The 25,026-nt window shown below is 50.4% G+C and overlaps 2 protein-coding genes across 2 annotated transcripts in view; one reads left to right on the top strand and one right to left on the bottom strand.

The window, feature by feature from the left end:
* POLRMT (RNA polymerase mitochondrial) overlaps window positions 1–7,480 on the bottom strand; it is a 34,464-nt gene extending 26,984 nt beyond the window's left edge. Inside the window, exons 1-6 of the mRNA XM_020794159.3 lie at window positions 7,129–7,480; window positions 5,120–5,215; window positions 3,507–4,147; window positions 2,599–2,729; window positions 651–840; window positions 314–460 (exon numbers count right to left, since the gene is read on the bottom strand). Of these exons, the coding sequence (XP_020649818.3) occupies window positions 314–460; window positions 651–840; window positions 2,599–2,729; window positions 3,507–4,147; window positions 5,120–5,215; window positions 7,129–7,465 (1,542 nt within the window). The 5' untranslated portion in view covers window positions 7,466–7,480. The remainder of the gene's footprint in view (window positions 1–313; window positions 461–650; window positions 841–2,598; window positions 2,730–3,506; window positions 4,148–5,119; window positions 5,216–7,128) is intronic.
* Window positions 7,481–9,999: 2,519 nt separating this feature from the next.
* Window positions 10,000–19,189, top strand: GPX4 (glutathione peroxidase 4). The gene is made up of 7 exons (XM_020794161.3): window positions 10,000–10,176; window positions 14,312–14,406; window positions 14,752–14,896; window positions 15,965–16,116; window positions 17,674–17,698; window positions 18,536–18,595; window positions 18,926–19,189. The coding sequence occupies exons 1-7, from the start codon at window positions 10,102–10,104 to the stop codon at window positions 18,956–18,958; spliced, it is 585 nt and encodes a 194-aa protein (XP_020649820.1). The 5' UTR covers window positions 10,000–10,101; the 3' UTR covers window positions 18,959–19,189.
* The last annotated feature ends 5,837 nt before the right edge of the window (window positions 19,190–25,026 follow it).

The raw sequence follows: 25,026 nt of genomic DNA on the forward strand, positions 1-25,026 counted from the left end.
AAATACAGGCCAAGTCAGGAATGCCTCAGCCGCCAAAGGAAGGTGGTGTTTGGAGAATGGTTTCCAGGCAGTGGCTCCCCCTTTCCAACACGGCAGGGCCCCCGTTGACAGCGAAACCCCAAATCCTCGGCCATCGTGCGGACAGAGCCGTAATCCGACCGATCTGGAGGGAGGTGGAGATGCGATCCCCCCGCCGTACGGCGCGCGAGGTCTCGCCTGCTGTGCCCGAGCCAAAGCTTCTCTACATTCATTTATCCCCCTCCACCACCACCACCCGCAAAGTGTGAACGCAAACCCCAGCCGCCCTGTTTACCGCCTGGACGATTCTCTCTGTGACAGGAGTCTTCTGCACCGATTGGATATTGATCGTGCCAGAGGTCTCCAGGGCCAGCTGCTGCTGGAACCGCTCTCGAAGGTCTTGAGCAGTGAAATCCAACTTGGGATAAGAGACACAGTTCCTCTGGGGGAATCGAATCAAGAGAGAGAAGCTTTTTAGTGTTGGGGGGGGGGAGAGAGAGAGAGACTGCTTTTTTCTTACCAAAGGGGCCCTGGCATTTTTTGTAAAATATCGACATTTCCGAGAGACTTTTCGACATCCGCCAGGCTTCCCGCCACGCCTCCCAGCCACCGGCAAGAAATCTCCGGCTCACCTGGGCGTAGAAATCTTGGAGGAGGGGGATGGTGCAGGCGCCTGTCCTGCGAGGCGGCCGCGGCGGCTGGAAGTCCGGCACGATCACCCTGATGGCCTTCAGCGCCATCTCCACCTCATCCTCTTGGTACAGGCCTTCGGGGAAAAGCCCTTCCAGAGAGTAGCCATCGTTCCGGAGCTGCGCCAGACATCTGGGGCGAAGGAGGAAAAAGGTGGGGCCTTCTGATGCAGGGCTGGTTGACACCGGAGAGCCCGCAGCACCACCGACCGGCGGGGGGGTGTGTGTGCGGAGGAGATTCCCCCGCTTTGTACCTTAAAGATCTAACCCTACATGCTAGAACTGAGCAATGACATAGCCAATATTTTTCTGTCTAGTGTCCCAGCAAACTACGGATTGGCCGTTTCTTCGAAGGATAAAGTTCCCGTCTGTTGCACCCTCCTTCCTTCAGCAAATGGTACCGTAAAACAATAAAAGGTTCCCTTCCGGATCTCCTGGAGGAAATGACATGTCATTTAGAGAAGACAGAAACTCAAAGATGCCTCAACAGGATAATATCCTGGGAAACAGGCCTTCAAAGATGTGTCCATCCAAATTAAACGTTTATGCTCTATGTATGTTCTGTACAGGAGAACCCCTGTATCGATGAGGGACTCATTCCAAGCTTCCCCCTGCGGATGCCGAAAACTGCAGATAATAGCAAACGCGCTACACAACAGTCTCCGGCTCCTTATAGTGGCCATTTCTGGCAATGACATCAGGGAAATATCAACAGCATTTCTCAGATTTTTCTTTTTAATATGTTTAAGATTTTCAGACCGGGGAATAAGTGACACCATAGAGAGCAAACCCTGCTGATACAGGGCCCCCCCCCCCGGTGTCTATTTACTCTGCATTTCTTTGTTTCCTCCGATTTTCAGGCTGCAGGCTAAAAGCTCACGGCAAAACCCCATCCGTCAGAAGGAAAATGGCAGGGTTTGTTTTTTAAATTGTCCAGTGGTGCATTACGCATCTTGGCATGCAAGTTGTAGACAGAGTCAGAATGAGGGCACACAGACCCCTTGTGCCAGGTTAGATAGGCATCAATAAAATTCTGGCCTCTGAAGCGAAGTGTTTATTTTCAAGTTGGCCTTTGCTGGGACAGCTCTTGGACAGACACATCCTCTCCGGAAAGGAGATATATCACCTGGCAGACGGTTCAAACCTCACACGTTATATTCAGAGACGGCTTTGTCTCAAACAAGGAATTCAGATCCATCCGCTTTTATCAGAAGGCCTGCTTTCGGCTCTGAGGGAACCGGCTAGACTTGGATTAGGGAGACCGAGCTGTCTTGAACCTGGGGTTAATAATTTTTGGAGGGAGCAGAGGTTGGTCTACAGAATTTACCACCCCCATGTCCATCCCATGACAGTGAAGGCCTTCAAGAAGCACGGCGGATCGGATTTAAATGAAATTGACTGAAATCACGATTTAAATCACGTTTAAAACTTTGAAAAACTTTTTTTTAATGACTGAAATGTTTAAAAAATCATTTTGAATGATTCAAATCATGATTTCAATCAATTTGATTATTTAAAAAATGATTTAAAAAAAATCATCCACCAGAAGGTTAAAGGTCTCTGTAATCCAGTACCCTCCTTCAATGTGGGATGTCTTCAGGAAGTGAGAGAAGCAGGGGATCTTCAGAGGGAGACCCTCAAAGGAATAGGAGGTTCTACCTCATCATCCTTGAGACTGGGACCAACCCTACCTCCCTCTTGCCCTTTAGAGGACAGCCTACAGTCTCTAAGGGGCATGACCCGTCTTATGCATTTATGCACTACACACCGGCCGCGAGGTAGAGTCAGGCGATCAAGAACAGGTGACCCCGCATTGCCCGGAGGGTTTCTGGGGCTTCGTCAGCCCTCCCAGCTGCTTTGGAGGTTTTACGTACAAAAGCGTGGTCGTTACCTCTCGATTAAGTCGGGGTGGGTTTCGGAGCGCCCCATGCAACTTAGCACAGCCACGTAGGAATCCGGGTTCGGGTCCAGTCCCACTTCGTCCAGCATCCGGAACACAGAGGCCACCTGCCGGAGGGCGCCCTGGGAGGAGGGGGAAGACGTTGGGAAAACAGAGGGGGGAACCGGACGCTCGACATTCGACCGCTTGGTGCTCAGCCACTGGCCCACGGCCGCCTGGGCTTTCTCCACCCCCTGCGAGGGAGGTGGAAAGGGAGAACCAGGGACTGGGGCCAGGCTGACGGGGTGCGCTCCGCCGGGACAGGATTCAACCCAGGGGTCTTCCCGGTTCCCAAGCCATGGTGCCGCCCTGCCTGGCTCACAACCGCTTCCACGTGAGTCCTGAAACTGGGGTGCAGCGGCGCTCACGGTGCAAAAGCAAACCCCACGTGGCTGCCTGCATACTGGGGGGAATCATCGCCCCACGTGGCGCGAAGGCGAAGGAAGGGCGACTGACATGGTCAAAGAGGTGAATCCTGAACTCAACCCCTTGGGGCTCAGCTCTGTGGGTGCGAGTGCGGACGGGCGCATGACATCAAACCAAGTCTGATGGACGGTGACCCTTTTCAGGGTTTCCGAGGCAGAGACGTGGCTGATCCTTCCCTTCTTTGGGGGGTGGGGGGGGAGATCCCTGGGACCAATGTGCAGCTTTTGCTCAAGGCCACCCAGGCTGGCACTTCTCCCCCCCCCCCGGGAGGCAAACCATGGGGGGGATTCAAACTCCCAACCTCCGGCTCTGCAGCCTGAGACCTCAACCCCTGCGCGATCCAGCCAGCTGGTGCCAGGATCGAGTCCTCCAGAAGGAGGCTGCGCCCGCCGACCTAGCAGGCCAAGAGAAAACATGCCAGACAGGACAGCTACCTGCTTGGCCTGGCCGTGCATGACGAGGTTGTACATCCGGAGGTCCAGCACCTTTTGCCGGCGGTGGTGGTAGAAGGCGAGGCACCGCTGGGCGCGGTCGAGCTGTCGCAAGAAGACGCAGGTCTCCAGGTAGGCCAAAAGGCTCAGCCGGAAGTTCTCGTCGCCCTTCGCCTCCGCGGGGGCCGGCGGCTGCTCTGGGCGAGCCTCCACTTCCTCCCGGTGACCGAGGGCGGGCTTGGCGGGGGCCAGTCCTTCCTCAGAGGCGCTGCTCGGCAGTCGCTTTCCTTTCGTCTGGCCGGGTCCCATCTTCAGGGCAGGGGGCAAGTCATCGCTCTCTTTTGGCGGGGACCGGCTCGGCTTGGCCTTGGCCCCTGAGGAGTCCCTCCACCTCAGCCCGGTCTGCAGTTCCTCGAGCTGCTTCCGCTTCACCAGTCGCTCTCGGTGCAGCTTCTCCATCCACCGGCTCGGCGGGGTGACGCCGCGGTCGTCGTCCTTCGGGGCCGGCTTTTTTGGCACCCACGCCTTCGGCAATGGGGCGGCCGGCTGACCGGCGCCCCTCCTCAGCCCGGACACGAAGACCCGCTCCACCAGCGCCTCTGGCCCCGTGTCGGCCTGCAGCTGCTTCACCCTCGCTTCCAAGACTGGGGAGACAGCAAAGCCAAAGGGAAGAAAGGCCACAAGGCTGATTTTGACACAGAAAGCGCCGGCTGGACTTTGAAACGTTATTTAAAGCGTTCTTTACGCCCCTTACTCTTTTTGCCCTGCCTTTCCCCTGAAAGAGGAGCCAAAGGAGCTTGCGTCGTTAAAAACACAAATATGAAAAGCTAAAAGCAGTGGATTATTCAAATATTAAAAAAGAACGAATAAGCCTATATTTCAAAGGTTAGGTAAAAGCAGAATTAAAACAGATTCAGAAGCAAGAAAATTCAAACCACCCCGTTCTTACAACCCTCTTACGCAGTTGGTCATTAAGGGAGAGGAAGGTCTTGTTGGTTTGCCTGCAGAAGGAGAGCCCAGATGGGGCCAGGCTGGCCTCCAGTGGCAGAGAGTTCCAGAGTCTCTCTCTCTATATAAAGAAGAAGGCCCTCCTCTCCTGGGTGCCCACAAAATGGACCTGTGAAGGTGGTGAGACCAAGGGAAAAAGGCCTGACCTGATAAAACGCCTGCCTTCTGCAGGTGTTAACTATGGAACAGGATTTTAGCAAAAGAAGCCCTATGCATTTATTACCAATTATTGATGTTTTCCCCAATGGCCTTAAGGTGCTGTAGCCAGCTAACTTCTTTTCTGTTTCCAGCATCACACCAGCCCAGCGGGAAAGATCGGGGTGGCAGAAGGAGTGTGGGTTTTTCATGACAGAGGATTTGAACCCAGTACCCTGCGACCAGACAAGACCCTAACCACAAGATGTTCAGCTCTTGCTTTGGAGAAACCACCTCGTTTTTCACTGGCTGCCAGTCCTTTAGACAGGATACAGAATGCGGTGTGTGTGTGTTTTGGTTGCAGGACTTAATGGGAGATTCAGTGATTGTGGCCACAAAGGTGCGTGACGAGGGTACAAACGGCTGCCTTTATTTCCACTGGTGTAGATTCTTTTTTAAAAATACTTACTTACCTTCCACTAACTCCACCTGTTCCCAGAGCAGTTTTTTCCGGGCTTCTTCCTTCATCTCAGTCAATGAGTAACTCCTTAACCCGACCCGCAGGCTTTCTGTAAGGCAAGGAGGAGGTGTGTTCAGAACCTCAGAAGTTACATTTTTAGGAACTCTCGCCCCTTAGATTCACCTGCTGGCTTTGTTAGGAAAAAAAATTGCAAAACCAGGGTAGGACAATGTTTTGGGGAGACAGCCACGACTTCCCTGCTGAGCAACAGTCCTAGATCAAAACACCACGCTAAGTTTCTGGTCCTCAAGATTCTGAAAACACTGCCGGTTTAAACCACAAGGCAGGAAATTTGGCTTACAAGGATTCAGTGGCTCACCTTAAGGGTCAGACAAAGTCTCCCACAGGTGATCAGGGAACAAAATCCTGTTTTATGCCACAGGGTATTAAGATGTGCACAAATGAGCGACGGAAAATACAGTATATCTGAATTTTATTTTGCCCAACCCTGGTTCTTAAACCAGGAGAACTTGTCAAAACCTGGGAAACTCATGCGGGGTTGTTCTTCCACAAGGGCAGAATGCAAGCAGGAAGCTGGCCAGCAGCAGCAACCACAACATTAAAAGCAAAAGGGGGAAATTAGGGCCGCTTTCGAGGACAGTAAGATTCACGAGGATGAGAACAACAATAATAATAGGTTGACGGAACTGAGCAGGAAAAAAGGCACGTGTGTAGGGGAGAAAGGCAGCAGCACTTTAAAAACTAACAGATTTCTCCCCTGATCAGTTTTTGTGGATTAAAAGGCCACTTTCTGAGATTTGGAAGGTCACATTAAAACAAATTTCCTAATTATTCACATGCTATCGCACTTTTTCTATCCATTGTCTCTGTTTTTGCATCCCCCCTCCCTTTTCATTCGCTGACACGCTAACAGAGAAATCTGATTTTTTTTCCTAGTTGCTGGCCCCCTGCTTTTTAAAAAAAAAGTTTAAAACCACTTGTTATTTTATGTACCCACAAACTGGGACCAATTTATCATGACCATGGGGTGAGGGAGGTGAACACGCCCCCAAGGAGTTTCCATGGCCAGATCTGATCCCAGGTCAAGGAAGCCTAGTTCCTCCCTCTTATCCACTACTCACCACACACCACTGGGCCATCAAATCAGTTCTGATTTATAGCCACCATTTTCAGGGTCTCCCAAGTAGAAAATACTCAGAAGTGATTTATCCTTCCCTTCTCCTGGGACGAGGTGCCAGCCCAAGGATAACCAAGCTCTTCTCCCAGGAGGGGGATTCAAACTCTGAACCTGTGGCTCCACAGCCAGAGACCCCAAACTCCCCCCATCTCCGAGGTCTATAAGGATGACAGTATCATTTTAGCGTAACCACTCGGGATTAATCCAGGTAGAAGCAACCCTTCGAAATAAACGATCCCACGGCTGTGTGGCAGATTTCCAAACTCCCTACAAAAGGAAGGAGGGGACGATCCGGACGAGACTGTGAAAGGACCAAACAACAGAAGCCGAACCCCAAAAGGTTACTTCAGGACCCAAAGCAGAATCACATGCCCCCCCCCAACATGGCAATATTCCCACCCATTGAAATTCAGGATCCGCAGAGGGTGGGCGGGCTTTTTGTTTTGGAGGGTGGGGAGCGGCTGGGGGGGGCATCTGCTGCTAGACTTTCAGCCCCAGAAAAGCCAGGTTTAAAAGAGAATCACCACTCCCCCCCCCAAATAAGGAGGAGGTGAGACCCTCCCTTTATATAAAGGGAGCAGAATAGAGAATATAATATACATTGAATATAACAGAAAGGTGGAACTGCCAGACGCACCCCCCAAGAAAGAGGGGCACCAGCTCTCCTCCTGTGGCAAGACATATGGGGGGCTGAGCTGTGGGGGGGCCATGCAGCCCCCCATGAAGAGTGGGGTTCAGGAATTCACCCCTTTCCACAAATGGGGGCGCTGGAAGTGTGGGGGGCTAATTCCTAACCCCGCCCCCTTACCTCTGGCCACACCTACCTGTACCCCGCAGCAGCGCCCCCTGCAGCTTCAACATGGACATGGCCCCCCTTTGCCCCCCACTAAGCCCCCCACATTTCTGCCTAGCCTGCTCCAGGCAACCCACATTGCCTCCCCGCCTGGTGCGCTTGCGCGGCGCGCTCGCTCCTCCCGGCTCCTCCTCCCTGTGCCTTCCTGACCCGCTCCGCCAATCGGCTGCCAGCGTGGGAAGGGGCCGCGGAGGCTGCCCCGGGACTACGTCTCCCAGCAGGCGCTGCGAGGAACGGGATCCAGGCCGCGTGGAGCGGTGCCTAGATGAAATAAAAGAAAGAGTGAGGGAGCGGCTCGGAGAGGTCATTTCCGGGTCCGCACTTTTATTTTTAAGTATATTTTGAAGACTGGAAAAGTGAATTTAGTTTTAATTACCGTCGCTATCGCTGCTTCCTTTTTTGGGAGTAGAGCATCCAGAATCCTCCAACCAGCCTTTGGACTACAGTTCCCAGAACCTCCCAGTCAGCATTCTGAGTTTTGTAATAATAATAAAAAAGTTCCAAGTTGTGTGGGGGGGAATTATTATTTTCATTAATTTCTATGGGGAGAGATGATATTGTAAATATTCGGGGGACTGGGGGTAAAGGAAAATTCAAGCCACTGCTGCCAGTAATTAATTGCTGCCAATGTCATTAATTTATTTATTACTTCATTTTTTAAAATAAATATTCATTGATTCAAAATATTTTCCCCCACCTTTCTCCTTTAAAAAGACCTGACTATCAGAGATCACTGATGTTTCTTCCACCAATTCCCACTCTTCCTACATCTGAATCTTGCCTGGCTTTCCATATGAGATGTTCTGCATGCAGATTGAATGGATCAGGGGATAAAATGCACCTTTGTCTGACCCCCTTGGCCTGGAGGAAATTGTGATGTTTTTCTACATTCCCAAAGCTTCTCACCCACACCCAGAAAAAGAAAAAAGAGAAGGAAAAAAATGGATTGGGCTCCTGTAGCTTTAATAATTGTTTTAATCATTTAAGAGTGGAAGAAATTTCATCAGGTTGCAAGTATGGATGCAAGCTACACCTGCTGAAAGTTCATCCACCTGTAACTATTAAAGATAATACTTGCTCTCTTTTTCTCGAGGGATTACCTGTCACTATTAAAGATACAGAAACCTGGCTCTCTTTTTCTCAAGGGATTCCCCCCTCCAGCCTGATCCCCTCCATTCGTGTAAAGAAAATAGGCCAGTCAAGACCAAGGATTCCAAGTTCTTGCTATCCAATTTTTTTTATTTTTGTTTTTAAACACTTAGAAATAGCCTTCCTTCACAAATAAGCCACTCCTGTGTTACCCCGTTCTCTCTGCCGAACGATTCTGGACCCTTATATGGCACAAGCCTTTCAGGGGAGATACGACTCTTAAGCCATAAACCTTCCCTCCTTTCAGCTGGCAGAGATTTAATCCAGGGTTTAATAAGGCAGGCCGGGAGGGAGGCAGCTTCCAAGGCAGCCTTGTGACGGAATCCTGTGTGAACACAGCAGTTGTCACAGGGTGTGGGCAGGACAGGCTGCCGGAGGCTTGCAAGAGCCCTGTGAAATGGTAAGCCTCCATCACACACACACACGCACCACAAAGTGGGCTGTAGCCACTTAACTTTAATTTTTCTCTTGATTCCACAGAGCGAGTGGTCTAAGCGTACAGCAGAGAACAAAAATCCATTTTGTTGTGCTCTGTTGCTTTAAATGTGTTATAATATTTATCATTATTTAAATCATTTAAAACATTTTTAGCCCGTCTTTCTCCTTAAAAAGAACCCAAGGTGGCAAAATTTGGATTTTATTTACTATTTGAATATAATAGTTGTTTAATTCTTTTTTTACAGATGTTTAAAGCCTGTTTATTTCCTTTTCATTATTATTATTTTATTTAATATTAAAACTAAAATGCAAATTTAATAGCTACACACAATGCACATTGGACTTTCCCCACCCATGTCACCACCTTCACCCTTGAGACTAAGTGACCCGAAATATAAATTTATACCCCCTTTTCACCTTTACCTCTCCAAAAATACTGTACAAAGATTCTTTTGCTGGCTTTTCCAATTAGAAAAGACATGATTCCAAGTATGAATTCCACACATCTTTGAAATCATTAGACTTTATCATTCCTCTTCTTTTCTTTTCATATGTTAACTTATAATTAATTGCTAAACTCCACATTTATTTATACCAATCTTCCAGATTGATTTGTCACTTTTCCACAATTCTTTACAAATATTTGTCTTGCTACTGTAACCGTAACAACTAACTCTTTCTGATCTTTTTAAGAGGGTCATTCTTAATCTTATATATATATAAAATTTGGAGGACAATAATTGGTAATATATTTTTTAAAAGTTGTATACTTATTGTTTTACCTTTTAAATACTGTATTGTGTTTTTAAGCACTGAAGCTGCTTGGAGGGTTCCTTTTAAGGAGAAAGGTGGGGCAGAAATATTTTAAATAAATAAAATAAAAGAAGGAATTGGTGAGGAAACTTTGAAAAAGGAGCAGTCAGCTGTGGCCAGAAGAGGAGCAGGGCCGAGGCCACGAAAGGAGATTCTCCTGTGGCCGCTTGGGTACCACCTGCATCTCGCAAAGATGCTCCAGATGTTTATCAACACCCCCCTCCGGGCTCCGGGATGCAGGTGTTTCTGATTGGATCGCTTGCCTGCCTATCCGACCCGTGGCGTAGTCGGTTGGAGCGTTGCCAGAGGGGGCGGGCGGGCAGGAGTCGGCCGTTGCGAAACGCAGGGACCCCGCCCACCCGGGGGCCTCCGATTCGCCGGAAGGCGAGCGGAGCGGCTTGGATGACACGGTGGGCGGGACCGCGGTGGGCGGCGGTGGCCTCTGATTGGCCGCCTCCCGGATCGGAAAGGCGGTGTCTTGTGGGGAGGCCGTGCGGAGGGAGGAGGAAGAGGAGGAGGAGCTGGGAGGTAAAAGCCTCGCGAAATGAGCTTGAGGCGCTTATTGAGGCGGACTCTGTTGTGTGGTGCGGTTGCCACTCGAGGCCTGACCCGGACCATGGTGAGTAAGAACGCTCCGCTTGGCTCTGCTAGGCCTCTTTCCCCGACCTTACCCTTCTAGCCCCTCTCCTCTATAATCCTACCATAGAGACTCCTTGGGTGGGACCAGAGCGTCTCCCCAGGAGGGACCCCCCCTCCCGAAAAAAACTGCCTTTTATTTCTCAAAGTCCTTTCCTCAGAGCCTTTGAAATCTTATGTTGCCTTCCTTGCAAGCAAACGCCTCCTTCCTTCCCCTGAAAGGGGTGATCGGGCATTTCTTCCCCCCCATCATTCCCTGGGTTGTTTAAATCCTGGGGCCCAAAATTCCCATAATTCCCTCTTAGAAGAAAGCCTGGGTTCCCATAATTCTACTGGTGCAAAATTCCCATAATCCTCTGGCAAAGAAAGCCTAATGCCCTTGATGGGGTGTCTTATCTCCTTAATGGACTGGTTCCCTAATTTCCCCCTAATTTCTTGCCCATTTTTTCCCTTCTGCTTTCTGCAAGATTGACTAATATAGATCAGAAAAAAATTAAAACGCCTTGGGCAAGGTACAGTACATTATATGTGCTGCTTTTCTAGCTATCTGGCTTTCCAAAGTGGTTTTAGAAGAATATGATGTGACTAGTCATAAACCTTTAAAAGCCACCTGGAAATATCTTTTTCTGCAAATGCAAAACATCTTTTTTTGCATTTTTCTGCAAATGCAAAACATCTTTTTTTGCAAATGCAAAAAAAAAAAATTGGGGGAAGTGCCATTCATTAGGAACCACCAAGTCTGATCCTGCGTTGTAATTTTCCAGAAAAATAATAATAAGGTAGCAGAAACTTTTCTCTTTCTTTACTGGTTTATAATGTTTATACCTCGTCTTTCTCCTTTAAAAAAAAGGGGGTTCCAAGGTTAATTAAAGAGGTTCATGAGAGCATACTGGTTTCTGCTTTCAGGGAAGGAAAAAGAGGCATGCGTTTGATGCAGCCTGTTTTTGCCCCCTCCAGACTCTCTCTGCCGAACGATTCTGGACCCTTATATGGCACAAGCCTTTCGGGGGAGATACGACTCTTAAGCCATAAACCTTCCCTCCTTGGGGGCCCCTCCAGCCTTTGCGACGGCCAGAGGCAGACACAAAGCAGAGCAAAGACACACACGCTCCTGTGAAAAATCAATTTTCTGTGTCCTGTGTCTTTATACCCTCCTCTTTTTGTCATGTGCTTCTCTTTTCATGCGTCACTCCTGCATGGTAGTAGGATTATGGTTTTTGTAAGTCCTCTTGGCTTTCCTTGCCTGCTGCATGGCTTTTCCCAGCAGAGGAAGCTCTGCTCCCTAATGTGGGCTGCCCCTAGACAACCGCAAGGTGTAAATGGGAGCTGTTGGATAACTTGGCCACCCCTCCCAGAACTTCTCGGAGCTATGCGCAGCTGGAGCACAGGCAATTATCCGCAATTAAAACGCTGCCTTCCAATTAGTTGGAACACTGAGGTTCCCACTGTCGAGCTGTCGGCTGTGGTTTTGTTAAACCCTGGAAGTCATAAATAAAAGCTAGCCCAGCAAACAGAAAGAGAGAGAACTTGCTTGGAACGGATTTGCATTTCAAATTGATCCATTTCCACTCTGCAGAGGATGCGCTGGCATGGCTGATATTAAGAGGAAAGGTCAGGCCTATTTGGCGGAACCCACTGGGGGGTGTCTGTGAGCAGGGACCCGCCAAGAATCTCTCCTGAGAAGACTGTTAGTCCCAATTAATAGGGAACGGCACAACAAGAAGTAGGTTGAGATGCGCCAGGGTGCTAACCTGGCACCCAGAGCTGAGACGCTGCCCCTTGGTGGGATTTTGATGATTCAACACCTCTGTAAACCCCGTGGATCCTAGATGGGATTAAGAATGGGATTTAGCCTCAATTCAAGCACAGAATCGGCTTATGTGTTTTAAACCTGAAATAGAATTAGGATGAGTGACTTCCCAGCAAATAGGCGCGGAACTGGATCCTACCATCCCAGAATTCAAGGTCCTTTAAAAGCCAGGCAAAGGAAAAAAGGGGTTTACAGCCTGAGTGTCAACATCGCCAGGGGTGAGAGCAAAAATCACCTTGTTTCTCCCTGCGGAATTGATTCCCCACTGGTTGTTCTTGACAGGGGCTGGATTGGATGACCTCTAGAGGCTCTCCAGTTGTAAGAGTCGTATTGTTCTCATCTGGTAGATGGAGCAAAGAGAAATATTGGCAAAGGTTAGACTCCAGGGGCTCTGTTTTCATGCCATTTTTGCTCAGACAGAGATCAGAAGCCCTTTGCCACATCTTGTGGCAAGGGGTTCCACAAATTTGTCATATGCATGGGGCAAACCTTTTTCTCACAGCCTGGAGGCGCTGCTTGTGAATTGTATCAGGGGATGCTCTGTTCCAGTGCAGGCAGTGGAGGAACATGATTATCTCCTGCTCCCTTGACCACTTCGAAATGTGCCCCTGCTGGGCGGCTAACAAAAACGAGCCTTCCCGAAAACTGTGGAAGGGGAGCCAGGGGCTAGAAAGGTGCTGTCTGGAAACCCATCGGCAGAACTCTAGGTAACGGTTTCCAAAGAAATTGGCCCGTTTTGGCCAAAGGGAAAAATATGGCCAAATAGTACAGCCTTTTAAAGGCTCACCGTTTTGTCTCAAGTATGAGCTTTTGCGGATAGAAATCCACTTCTTCAGATGTGTGTTTGTGTAAATATGTAGGGGGTATATAATGTATACTTGTTCTTCTCTTAAGGTTAATAAAATTGTATTTGAATGAGGCAGGGTACCAGACCGGTGGATGATGATGGGCCTTCTCCTCCCGCTTCCAATGGAATTTGCCTCCTTTATTGCATTATTATTATTGTTGTTGTTGTAAGTGTTGCTGAAACCCCGAGGCCGATCTCCAGCGGGGGCAAGGGGGAAGTGGCCCGTCACGTGGGCCTGCATCTGCTGCAGTGCCAAGGAGGGTGTGCGAAGGGGCCCAGAGACTCTCCACCTTTGTCTTTCTTGGCTGGAGACCCGGCTGTACCAAATCTGGAGCGCTTCGGCGAGATTTCACTGGGTTGCTTCCTCCTCGGCAGAATCTGTTCCCCTCTCGGTTCTCTTTCCCCGGATGGGCCTGGCTGTAAAAAGTCGGGAGAGTTGGGCCCGAAACGATCGCCTTTCTGGCCTGGTGGATTTGGGGGTTTTAGGCTTCGGCTTCATCTGTCCCTCCTGAGCCAGCCAGGAAAGGGCGGGGAGCAGCTGGAGAGAGGCCAGCCAGCCCACTCACCCCCTCGTGGGATGATGAAGCTTTTAGTAAGCCAAAGGCTTTGCCCATCTTGCAGATCAGTAAGAGCAAAGGTCAGGCAGCGAGGAGCAATTCAAATCCCTGCAATCTCTTGTCCCCTTTTAATTGGCAGAGCAAAGACAGAAGGGCGGGGACCTTAATCTTCCCTTCATGCTCCTTAGTGACATCAAAGAGCAAAAGCTGTCCTAGCCTTGGAACTCATATGTTACTCGAGTCCCCTTTATCAGGAGAAAAGCAGCCCGTAAATAAATAAATGCATTGACAATCGGATTGCTGTTGCCTATGTTAAACAGGAGGACAAGCGAGGGGTGGGTCTTTTTTTTATGTAGTTTTTGCAACATTTTGAACTGTTCTCCTTAGCCCTTCTGCCTAAAGGGGAAAGGAGCACATTTATGTTAACGTGTTAACATCTAGCGTGTTGTTTCCAAACTCTGCCATCCTGGCTAAGAATTCCTTCGGCCTCCACCCCCATCTCTCTTCCCAAGATCTGAAGTGCCCTCTGGCGATATCTGCCTGGTGACAAATAGGCAGCAGTGACCTCTGGCAGCGCCAGGAGCAAATCTGCGGCAGTTTTCCTCTGCCCCAAAGGGAGTGATTGTTCCAGTGGGACTGGGGTTGTGCGGTTGTGTCCTAATTATTGCTACATTCGGTCTCTGGATCCTCAGCCCGGGTTTTCTCGTTGTCTCTCTCTCTAGTTCACGGGCCAGAATCCTGCCAGTTCTTGGCACGGGTGTAAATGTTATCAATCCAAGCCCATTCTTTGTCTTGGATGACTGAAACGAGGAGAGCAGAGAAAAGAGTTGTTTTGGAATGGGTTTTGGGGGGGGAGGCTCTCCTGCGTCCTCTAAGCTGACCTTCGGTTTCTCCACCCCGGCAGTGCGCCCAGGAAACGGACTGGCAGTCGGCCAAATCCATCTACGAGTTCCATGCCATGGATATTGACGGGAATGACGTCTCTCTGGAGAAATACCGGCAAGTACCCGGGGGGGGGAGAGGAGGGGAGCAGCTATCCTAGTTGGGGTCATCCCTGCAGTACGGGTGCTCTTTGACTCCAGCGATCAGAAGGAAGGTTGGGTGGAGGACATAAGTCTGAGTATGTGTAATAATGAGCTTAAAGTGGCAGAGCTGAAAAGGGACCCTGTGGGTCATCCAGTCCAGCCCCTGTTAAGGAGGCCCAGTGGAGGATTCGAACTCTTGATCTCTCCCCCTGAGCTCTCCAGCAGTTTTTCTACATTGCTCAGGATGGCCGCCGGTACGTGGTGCCCCCCTCCCCTCGCTGGCTGTGCGTGACCGCCTCCCTGCTCTTCTCTCTTCCAGGGGCTACGTCTGCATCATCACCAACGTGGCCTCAAAGTGAGGCAAGACGGGCGTAAACTACACTCAGTTTGTTGACCTCTACGGCCGATACGCTGAGAGAGGTTTACGCATCCTGGCTTTCCCCTGCAACCAGTTTGGCAAACAGGTACGGTGGGGGGGGGGTGTCTGGGGAGGGGAACAGGAGCCAGCGCCTGCTCTCCCCCGAGAAAGGAAGGGCCGGGCCAAAACGCCTCCACTCTGGGATCCCCTTCCAGAAACACGCTCTATTCGATGAACGGGGTTTGAAGCTAGAAAACCGAACCTCCGAAGTGGGGAAGTCACTTTAAAATTTAAAAACAAAAACTTTTAAAAGTTTTTAAACAAGTGATTTAACAATTGTTTAGAATAGTGACTGGGACACACAGAGGTCCTTAAGCGATGGATTGTTTACCGCTCCCTTGAAAATATTACAAAATAGGAATTAGAAACCTATTGCATTACCAACACAGCATTGTTCCTTTGGTGTCAGTTTCCACCAGTGGACAGAGTGAGGGGGACCAGGACTCAGAGGGCTGTGTTTGAATCTCTGCTCGGCCGTGGAACCTCGCTGGCAATGGGGGATGGGGGTTCAACCCACTCCTTAAATACCCCACATCATATATCTCGGAAGCCATGTTAGTGTTGTCGTTGGCTGGTTTTGCCTTGATCAGACCACAACACACACAAACGAAATCCCACAATTAAAACTAACACCGGCTGCTTACCTGGCGGCCGTTCTGCCAGTGGGTAAGATGTAGCAGGATTTGGGCCGCTGATTCTTTGAGTTTCCTGGGGTTCAGAAGGTAGATGCTGAAAAAGGGGAAAGATGATAACTCAACAAGGCAGGCTGTACCTTTTCTAACCCTAAAAGTAACTAAAACTGTTAGAGTTTTAGTGCAAGATGGGCAACTGGATTGTGACCTAGTTATGTAGGATAAAAAATATGCTCATCGTCCTTTTGGAACAGCAGGACTGGAAAGGGACCCTTTGCATCAACAAGGAGGCACCGTTGGGGCAGGGGGGAGGATGCTGGCCCCACACCTTTTGCCAACTGGGGTGCTTTGGCCCCCTCTTGGCTCATGGCAGGACCGGCCCTGGTGGGAGGGACTGCCTCTTGCTACCGAGTCTCTCTCTCTCTCTCCTTCCACCTCCAGGTAATTAATTAACTTTGTTTTTTTAAAAACAAACAACACAGGAGCCCGGTACAAACGAGGAGATTAAAGCTTTTGCTGCCGGCTACGGGGTGAAGTTTGACATGTTCAGCAAGATCGACGTGAATGGGGACGGTGCCCACCCTCTCTGGAAGTGGATGAAGAGCCAGCCGAAAGGCAGGGGGACGATGGGAAAGTGAGTCCTCGCCAGTAAGGGGGAAAGGTTTGGCTAGTTCTTTTTAAAAAGCTGATGTATCCCCATTCGTGGTTCTCAACATGTTGGGGGTTGTGTTTTTACTGAGTGTCCCCCTCCACTTCCCCGGGGCTGGAATGGCCGTGCGTCGCCTCCGTGGGGCAACTTTGGAGCCCAGGCTTCCCGATCATCTCAGAATTAGGCCACAAAAGGTTCACGCTTACAAGCTCTCCTTTTGGGAAACCAAGCTTCTAGTCCTCAGTGTGGTAGGACAGAAGATGACATAGACTCTTGTTTTTTAAAGAGTTGTGGGGTGGTGGAAGCCAGCCTCCATTTTGTCTTTTTTTTTTTCCTTCAGAGAGAGAGAGTGAGTGAGTGCAGGCTTGATCTGATTCAGGACCCACTTGTTTTTTTGTTCTTTCTGGCTGTCCACGGCATCAGCAAAGCTCTCCCCCAGCACCACATTTCAAACACATAATTCCCCCCCCCCATCAGCTTTCTTTGCTGTCCCGATTTCACACCAACACTTAACGATCGGAAATACGTGGAGGATCTTGGAGAGTTTTTCCTTTTATGTTTTTTTAACTTTATTTCTCTTCCACTTTTCTCCCCCCCCCCCAAAAAAAAAGGACCAAAGGCTGCTTACAGACAATTACAAGGCCCAACTAAAAACCAAACTACAGTCCTAAAAGACAATTAAAACAGGGGTTGAAAAGCTGCTACTTAAAAGCAGTTTAAAGGCAGGCTTACCTCCCTGTGAGTAAAATGATGGGTAAATCTCACATCCAGAACTATGGAGGAACAGGCAGGCAAAACGTTAAGAAATTGAATAGATTTTTAAACCTGAGCCTGGTTTTCTTCTAGCTTGTTCATGTTTTTAAATGCTGACCTTGTTCAGTTATTAATCATAGATTTGCATCCCTTTGTCCTGTGAGCTGCCCGGAGTCCCCTATTTGGGATAAACCGTGGCAACATCAATAAAGCATATTTGGGAGAGGATGGCGTTTGGAAATGCTGAATCACAGTTCCAGGAAAACCAGACAGGAGATGACTGATCCCCTGTTAGGAAGGGCGAATCTTTGAGCTTTCTCCTCTTGAGACGGAAGGACCGCCACGACTCAGCTGACCGGCCCGTTTGGTTGGGCAGGAAATGTTCAGAACCGACCGCAAGGCTAGACCTGGCATTTATTATCATTTAATGGTTCAGAGGGGGCCCGAGAGACTCACGTCAGCCTGATGGACGCTGCAGAGTTTTGACTTCAGCAATTTTCATGGTTTCCTTCAGCACCTTGATTTCAAGAAACAGGCCATCAACGGCTTCTGTGCTTCACATATGAAGTCACAGGAGAACATGGATGCTTCAGGCACCGTTATCTTAGCGTAATCAGGAGAAATTTGCCTTTTTCTTCTCTTTCCCCCGCCAGCCAGTCCCATCCTCCCCAGCCCAGAGGGGGAAGGACGATAGGGGTTGTGGTAGCTTTGCCAAAACACTTCTGGAGTGGTCTTGGATCCCTTTGATTGTAAAAGTAAAAGGTGCCTTATTTTCTCCCCTCTCTACAGCGCGATCAAGTGGAACTTCAGCAAGGTGAGTCTTTTTGGCTTCGGTCCTCCAGAGATCCCCTGAATAGTGACTTGTAAGAAAAACTGTTGGAAGTTATGATTCTCCTTCCTGTGTGCTGCTCCTGAACATGGAGGTTCTGTCTTGGGCCCAAATAGCCAAGTTTTAGTTCTTTTCCTGGGGGGTCTGTCTGTGGATGGGGAAACGTTGGGTTTTCCTGACCCTTCTGGGATTTTTCCTGGCAGCCACGCTGTCCTCTTCCCCCCCCCCCTTGTGAAGCCAAGGATTGGCCTTTTTAGCAGATGTTTTGTCCCTTTTACCCCCTCGGTTCTAGAAAGCTGAAATCCTCCTGTTTGGCTCACTGACCATCAGCCCCAATAAATAGGCTGGGATTTTGGCTTCCACCCTGGGGTGTTGGCTCTTCCCTCCAGGAAATTCTCTTTTAGACTGGAAAGAAAATCCCCTCTTGTCTCTAAAGCAAAAACAAAACAAGAAAAAAAAAACCTGTTTTTTTTTTAATCCTTTCCTCCAAGGGGAAAACATTGCAGCTGCTTTAAGCTTTGTGTTTTCTTTTATATTTTTTTTCTTCCCCCTTCTGGCGTCATAGCCTGGAGGGGGTCACCATTTGGGACTACAACCTCCACCCTCCCCCAGTTGGGAATCTTGAAGGTTGTTGTCCCGAAAAAGTTCCTCCTCCATGGGGCCTCTGATACACACCCACAAACTCACAGAAATGTGTTGGGGGATAGTTCTCCTTTGGTAGGAGAACCTCTCAAGTCTCAAAGCGAACTGAGGGGGGCGCTTTTTCCGGGAAGATGCAGACGTGCCTTTCGCTCACCTGTTCTCCCTCCTTCCCTTTTCCAGTTCCTCATCAACAAAGAGGGCCAAGTGGTGAAGAGGTACAGTCCCATGGATGACCCCTTCGTAAGTCCCCCCCCCCTTCTTTGACTTTCTTTTTTGCCTCTGGTGGGGAGGGAGACCCGTTGCCTGAACACCGCCAGCGTGGTGCTTTTTGTTTTCTTCCCAGGATCTGGCTTGGGGGGGGCATGCAAACCTAGAATTTCGGAGAGGGGAGGCACGCAGGATGGGGTTGTGTTGATTGGATTTTAGTATCTCTTTCTAGATCGAAAGAGGGTATAGAAAGAGAAGTCAGTCTGTCGAGACCCCCAAAATGGCCACATTAGGCAGACAGCTGTTGTGTTGGCACGGCTGGGAGGGGGGGCAACCTCACCGCCCCGTGTCTTTCCTCCGCAGGTGATCGAGAAGGATCTGCCCACTTACCTGTAAGACGGACTCTCTGTGGCCAGGATGGATCCCGCACTCTGCCGCTCCTCCCGTTTTCCTGGGATGCTCAGCTCCAATGACGGCTTGCCTTGAAACCAAACCTTTCTTGGTGGGGCAGGCCCGAAAACCCAGCGCGAGCCTTGCAGGGAACCGGAAGCACTGGTGGCGGGGCTGTGGGGCACCCCTTCAGCTGCGTAGCAATAAAAAAAATCAGATATTTTTTCCTCCTCAAAAGTGTGGCCTGGACTCTGTGCTAGAGGGAAGTACAAGCGTGTGTATGGGTTTTTTGCGTAAATTATTCCAAGTGTTAAAAAGTGACCTAAAGAGGGCTGGTCTGCTTACCCCAGCGTTGTCTGCTCCGACCGACAGCAGATTCGAGGCTAATCCTAGCCCATAAAAAGCCTTTGTCCTCACCTGTGTGCTGAGCAATTGGGGGCTCTTTTGCACTCAGGGCTGAGCTAGTTCTGCCTCCCATAAATAAGACCCCAGCCCTCCCAGCAGTGATGTCAGTGGGATACGACCTGTATACCTCACCCACTAGGCTCTTTTGCCTCAGGCTGATGGAAGCTGTCTCCCCCCCCCCCCCCCGGATCAGGACGACAGATCTCCTCTGGACTACATGAAAGGGCTGGTTTAGTCACCTTTTCCCGTGTCTCACGGGGAGAAAGGGTGGTGCTTAAAGACTACAATTTCCATCATTCCCAGATCACAGCTCATGGTGGCTTCAGCAGACAGGGGTCCTGGCTCCGAGCCTTAGAACGAGCCCAAGTTTAAGTCAGGCGGTGGGGCTGTAACCCCCATTCTCCCTGGCTGCAGGGGCTAATGGGCTTTGGAGTCCAGAAACATATAAAAGGCCACAGGTTCTCAGCTGGTGGATTATACCAGCAGGAGAGCGTCCTGGCCGCTCTTGGTTAAGGTTAAGGGGGATGGGACAAACTGCCCCCAACCCCACCTTGCCTCAGCCTCCCCCCCGGATCCGTCCCGCATGTTTTCCTCCTGGCTCAGGGTGGCATGCCAAAGGGAAGCCACCATTCCTTGGACTGGCAGCGTCGGATGCCAATGCAACCAGCCACCCAAGGGAGCTTGCTGAATTACGCACTTCCCTCTTTATCAGCCACTCTGAAGCTTATTATCTCTGGAATTGGTCGCTTGAGTTTCCGTCCTCCTCTTTCGGGGCCGTTGGGGCAGAATTGAGACCCTTCTCTTCTGGAATCTTCTTTCCCAACAAAGCCCCCCCCCCCCAAAAAAAGGAGGGCAGGAAGGCAGTGGGCTTCCAACTCCGCTCTCTGCCTAAGCCCCTTTTATTCCAAGATAGACTGCTCTGGAATCTGGAGGGGCCACATCACGGCCAGCAGCGCCTGATGAGATTTTACCCTGCTCTGCCACGGTTTGATCTAAGAATTCACCCTTTTACACCTGCATGGCCATCAAACCATCCCCCCAAAACCAGCGGAAGTTTTTCTCTCTGCCCCGAATCCCCCAAAGCTTCATAGGGGAAGGGTGACCAGGGTTCCTTCCACCTGCGGTCTAAAGCCACGGCAGGATTATGACCTTCCACGTCCTGTTGAACAGAGGGGGATGCGGCCGTCCAAGGAAAACGGGGGGGGGGGTGTCTTGGAAGGCTTCGTCGGATGCAATCCTGCACCTTCACGGGGCCCTTTTTTTTGCTCCTTGCTTCCAATGTTTTAAAAACAAAGGCGGTGGTGATCGGGCAAGTGCAGATCAGAGAGATCAGAAATTGGGCCACGCTCCGTGGCCAGGCATGGTGAAGAGAGCGCCCCAGGACAGAGCTTCGAATCTCGCGGATCCTGACCGGCAGGATTGGTCCCTTGGGAAAATTTGCTTGGTGTGTGAGCATGGCAGCTACTTTTCCACTCTCCCCCCCCTTCTCCGGCGTCTTGAACCCAGGATTCTGCCTCCAGGTTGGGCAATGAGGCCTCGGGGGCTCCCTAAAGGTCATCTAAAGATCACGACTAACCTTTACCAATCTAAGATGAAGGCTGCTAGTCCATCTTACTTCGCTGTCCGGATAAGCGAAGCTTCTAATCACCAGGTGAAATTTTTTCATATAATTTGCGATCTTTCCAGAACTGGTCATGGTGATTGGCCTCCCACTAGCATCTCACCTGACCAATTTGCAGCCTTTTTAAAAATCAAAAGTGGATGCCATCCACCGGGATCTTGCCCCCTATTTGGAAACAGTAGCTCGAGCCAAGACATCCAGCGCTCCATCTTGCCCGATGAGACTTCGCCACGTTCAGCCTGTGATGTCAGACATGGTGGACAGAGTGCTTGACCACTGTCGTGCCACCACCTCCTCCCTTGACCCTTGCCCGGCCTGGCTAATATAACATCTGAATGGGCTATGGCAATAATTAATGGGTCTCTCCAGGAGGGCAAGGTTCCCTTTGCCCTCAAGGAGACATTCTTTAGGCCCATTAGGAAGAAACTGAGCTTGGTGATGGATGATATTGCCAATTATAGGCTCGCTGCCAATGTTTCTTTCCTTAGCACAAGGTAGTTGAGAGGGTGGTCTCCGATCAGCTGCAGGCTCTTCTGGATGAAACCTAGGCCCTGGATCCGTTCCAGTTGGGCTTCAGGCCGTGCCACGGCATGGAAACAGCATTGGTTGCCCTGTTTGACGACCTGCAGAGGGAAGCCGATGGGCAAAATGTCTCTGCTGGTCCTCCTCGAGATCTCAGCCACTTTTCATACTGTCAACTAGGCTCTCCAAGTTGGGAATCAGTGGCCTGGCTCCGTTCCTTCTTGGAGGGCCATCCTCAGAGAGTTCAGCTTGGGGAGAATGTCTCGGTCCCGTGGAGCCCCAATTGTGGGGTCCCGTAGGGCTCAATTCTCTCTCCAGTGCTGTTTTAACATCTACATAGGAGGCTGCTGGGAGGGCTCATCAGAGAATGTGGGGTTTCGTGTCATCAATACGCTGATGACGCCCGGCTCGACATCTTGTTTCCAACAACAGTGGATGCTGTCTCGTCCCTTGAGTGCTGCCAGGAGGCCATTCAGCAATGGATGCAGGGGAATGGACTGAATCCGGGCAAGACGGAGGTCCTTCGGGTGGGCACCCAAGACATCAGTGGTTTGGGAAACTCCCTGTTTTTTGGGGGTGGTGACTCTCACCACAAAGAGTGAGGTTTGCAGCTTGGGAGTCCATCTGGACCTGGCGCTCACCATGGAGAGCCAGGTGTCGTCAGTGGTCCGCTCCACCAATTACCATCTGTGGCGGACTACTCAGCTGCATCCCTATCTTGATGTGGGGGTGCTCACCACTTTGGTCCATGCGCTCGTATTCTCGATATTAGACTACTGTAATGCGCTCTACGTGGGGCTGCCTTTGAGACTGATACAGAAACTTCAGATGGTACAAAATGTGGCAGCCAGACTTCTCACGGGAGTGAAAAGGTACCAACCTATTTCCCCCACGCTGGCCGCCCATCTGTTTCCGCGTTGATTTCAAAGTTCTTATGATGACATATAAATCCCTAAATGGTTTAGGACCTCGATATCTGGCAGAGCGCCTCCTCCCACCCAGTTCTGCCAAAGACACACATTCTAGCCAAGCCAGGCCGCTGAGGGGGCCTAACGCCAAGGGAGGCCCGGAAGGAAAGAATAAGGAACCGGGCCTTCTCGGCAGTGGCCCCTCGCCTCTGGAACAACTTGCCCCTGGAGATCCACCTGGCTCCCTCTCTGGGTGTCTTTAGAAGTAAACTAAAGACATGACTGTTTAGGCAGGCTTTTCCTCCTGCTGTATCTTAATATTTACATTTTCACATCTTGGACTTTTGCATGTTCATTGTTTCTACTGTTTTTAAATTTTGTAATGCCGCCCAGCGTAGACTATATGTCTAGATCGGCGGGATATAAATCTAATAAAATAAATAAATCTAGACGGGTCCCAGAGAGCCCCGGCCCCTTTAGGCCCATGGCGCCCCATACGTACGTACAGACAGATAACACCCTCCATGTCATTGTGGTTCTCCATCTGGGCTGAAATGGCAATGTTTTAATCCTTCTCCATACAAATAGAAAATTCCAGAATAATTAACTCCAAAGGCACATTGTTTTTAAACATCTTTTCAACCCCCATAAGGAAAAAAAAGACGAACCCCCCCCTCGTTTGCTTGGGGTTTTTTTTTACATATATACAACTTCTAATCGTTATAAATAGGCTTAGAAAATAATAACAACGAGCGGAGGAAGATTAGAAAGTGCCCACGAGGGAAAGGCAGACAGAAAGGGGGCCGGGGTTGGGAGGGGGTTGAAGAGGGAAGGATTGTGTGTGTTTTTTTCATTAAAAAATTTACATACAATCAGTAGAAACAAACAGTGTAATAATTTAGTTAAAAAGTAGCAGTTACAGATTATCATCGTTATTTGTCTTCCTGACATAATGCCGGGGGTGGGGGGGATCTAAAGAGAGGGAGGTTTTGGCGAGCGATGCCCTCCCCTCGCCTCCCGAGAAAGGAAATTGCACAGCTCGGTTTTGAATTGGACGACCCTCAAAGAGCCATGGGGAGGGTGTGGGGGGGCAGATAAAATAATTTCAACATCCGGAAGGAGCCATGGGCCAAAGGGGTTTCCAGTTGCATGCAAAACTTGGGGATCACAGCCTTCCTACGAGGCCGTTGCATAAGTTTTTTTAAATTTCTGCATAATTTTGGTGGCCAGGATGGGATGTCCATGGGAGCTAAAAGCAACCTTTGGGACACTTGAGTCTGATACACACACACACACACACACAGAGGCATGCATATGTACACACTTCCTTTTTTTTCCCTGAGATTTTTGCACTCCCTGACTCACCGAACGCGAGGGATCCTTCCCCTCATAAGGACTAGGAGCTTGGGCTTTGCTTCGAGGTCAGCTGCCGCGGGGGAGGGGGCAGAATGCGATTCTCAAAATCACCATCCCAACTTTTCCCAAACTGGTGCCTTCCTGACGGTCTCTCTCTCACCCTCCCCCTTATCCTGCACCACCACCACCCCAACGATGAGGAAGGATGGGCCCCAGAGTAGAAAACCGCTGGGAAGCACCAGGCCAGGCCCACAGCCCAAGGAGCCGGTGAACGTGTTCGGGGAAAGAGGTCCCCGGTTCATGAGATCCGACAGGTGTGCATGGCTCCAAACACTCGCTCCAAATTTCGGAATCGCCCCTCCGGGAAAGAGCTTTGTAAAATTTGCCTCGAGGTGGCAGGGAAGCCAGAGGAGCGAGAGGAGCTGCTGGGAAAGGGGGGGTCCCACTTTCCACCCACGCCACCGAAGGAAGAGGTTGCTGCTGGGGGGCCCGCAGGCCAGCGAGGGTCCTGCCCTCCGGCCCTCGGGACACCCCCGAAAGGCACCTGCTCCGGCTTCCTTCCACCTCGACAGGTTGGCGAGCCAGAATGTGCCAGTGGTGGTGGTGGGGGGGTGGTTCAAGGGTGCCGGGGTCCAAAAAAGGGGGTCCGACCCCAGCCTACCCCCCCCGGGAGACAGTGGGGTTTGAGCCGGAGGGCAGCACCCGGGCTTGGCCTTCCCTGAGGTCCGGAGGGAGATGGGGCATAATGGGCCTGTAGAGCGCATAGAGGAGGGGAAAGGGGTGCCAGCAAAGGGGATGCCCTTTGGGAGCCCCACCATACCTGGAAAAGAAAGGGTCTCTACCGGGACGTCCAGAGACACACTGGGGCTCAGGAGTCCCAGGTTCGAATCCCTGCTCGACCACAGAAAAGTCAGGGGAGGGGAGGGGGGACTGGTTAATGCCACTCCTTAAATGATCTCAATTCCTCTGAAGGTAAGCCAGCTTCAATCGGACGGCACGCAACACACCCATACACACACACACACACACACACACATAAAAATAAGCAAACCCCCCCCCATTTTTCCTGTCACGCATCCCAGTGTAAAGTTCCTAGGACAGATTCACACGCACCCCACTTAACAAAGGGGTGCATGGAAAAACACAGTGGTCGGATAGGCTGAGCTTTAAAAAAACAACACCCTCCAATACCCACCGGTCAGGATCCCAGAAAGAAAAAAAATGCCAATTTTTACGCGATTATCATGCTTTGATCAGGGAAA

The sequence above is a fragment of the Pogona vitticeps genome, chromosome 7 (assembly GCF_051106095.1).
Source record: "Pogona vitticeps strain Pit_001003342236 chromosome 7, PviZW2.1, whole genome shotgun sequence".
In the NCBI taxonomy this organism is placed as follows: domain Eukaryota; kingdom Metazoa; phylum Chordata; class Lepidosauria; order Squamata; family Agamidae; genus Pogona; species Pogona vitticeps.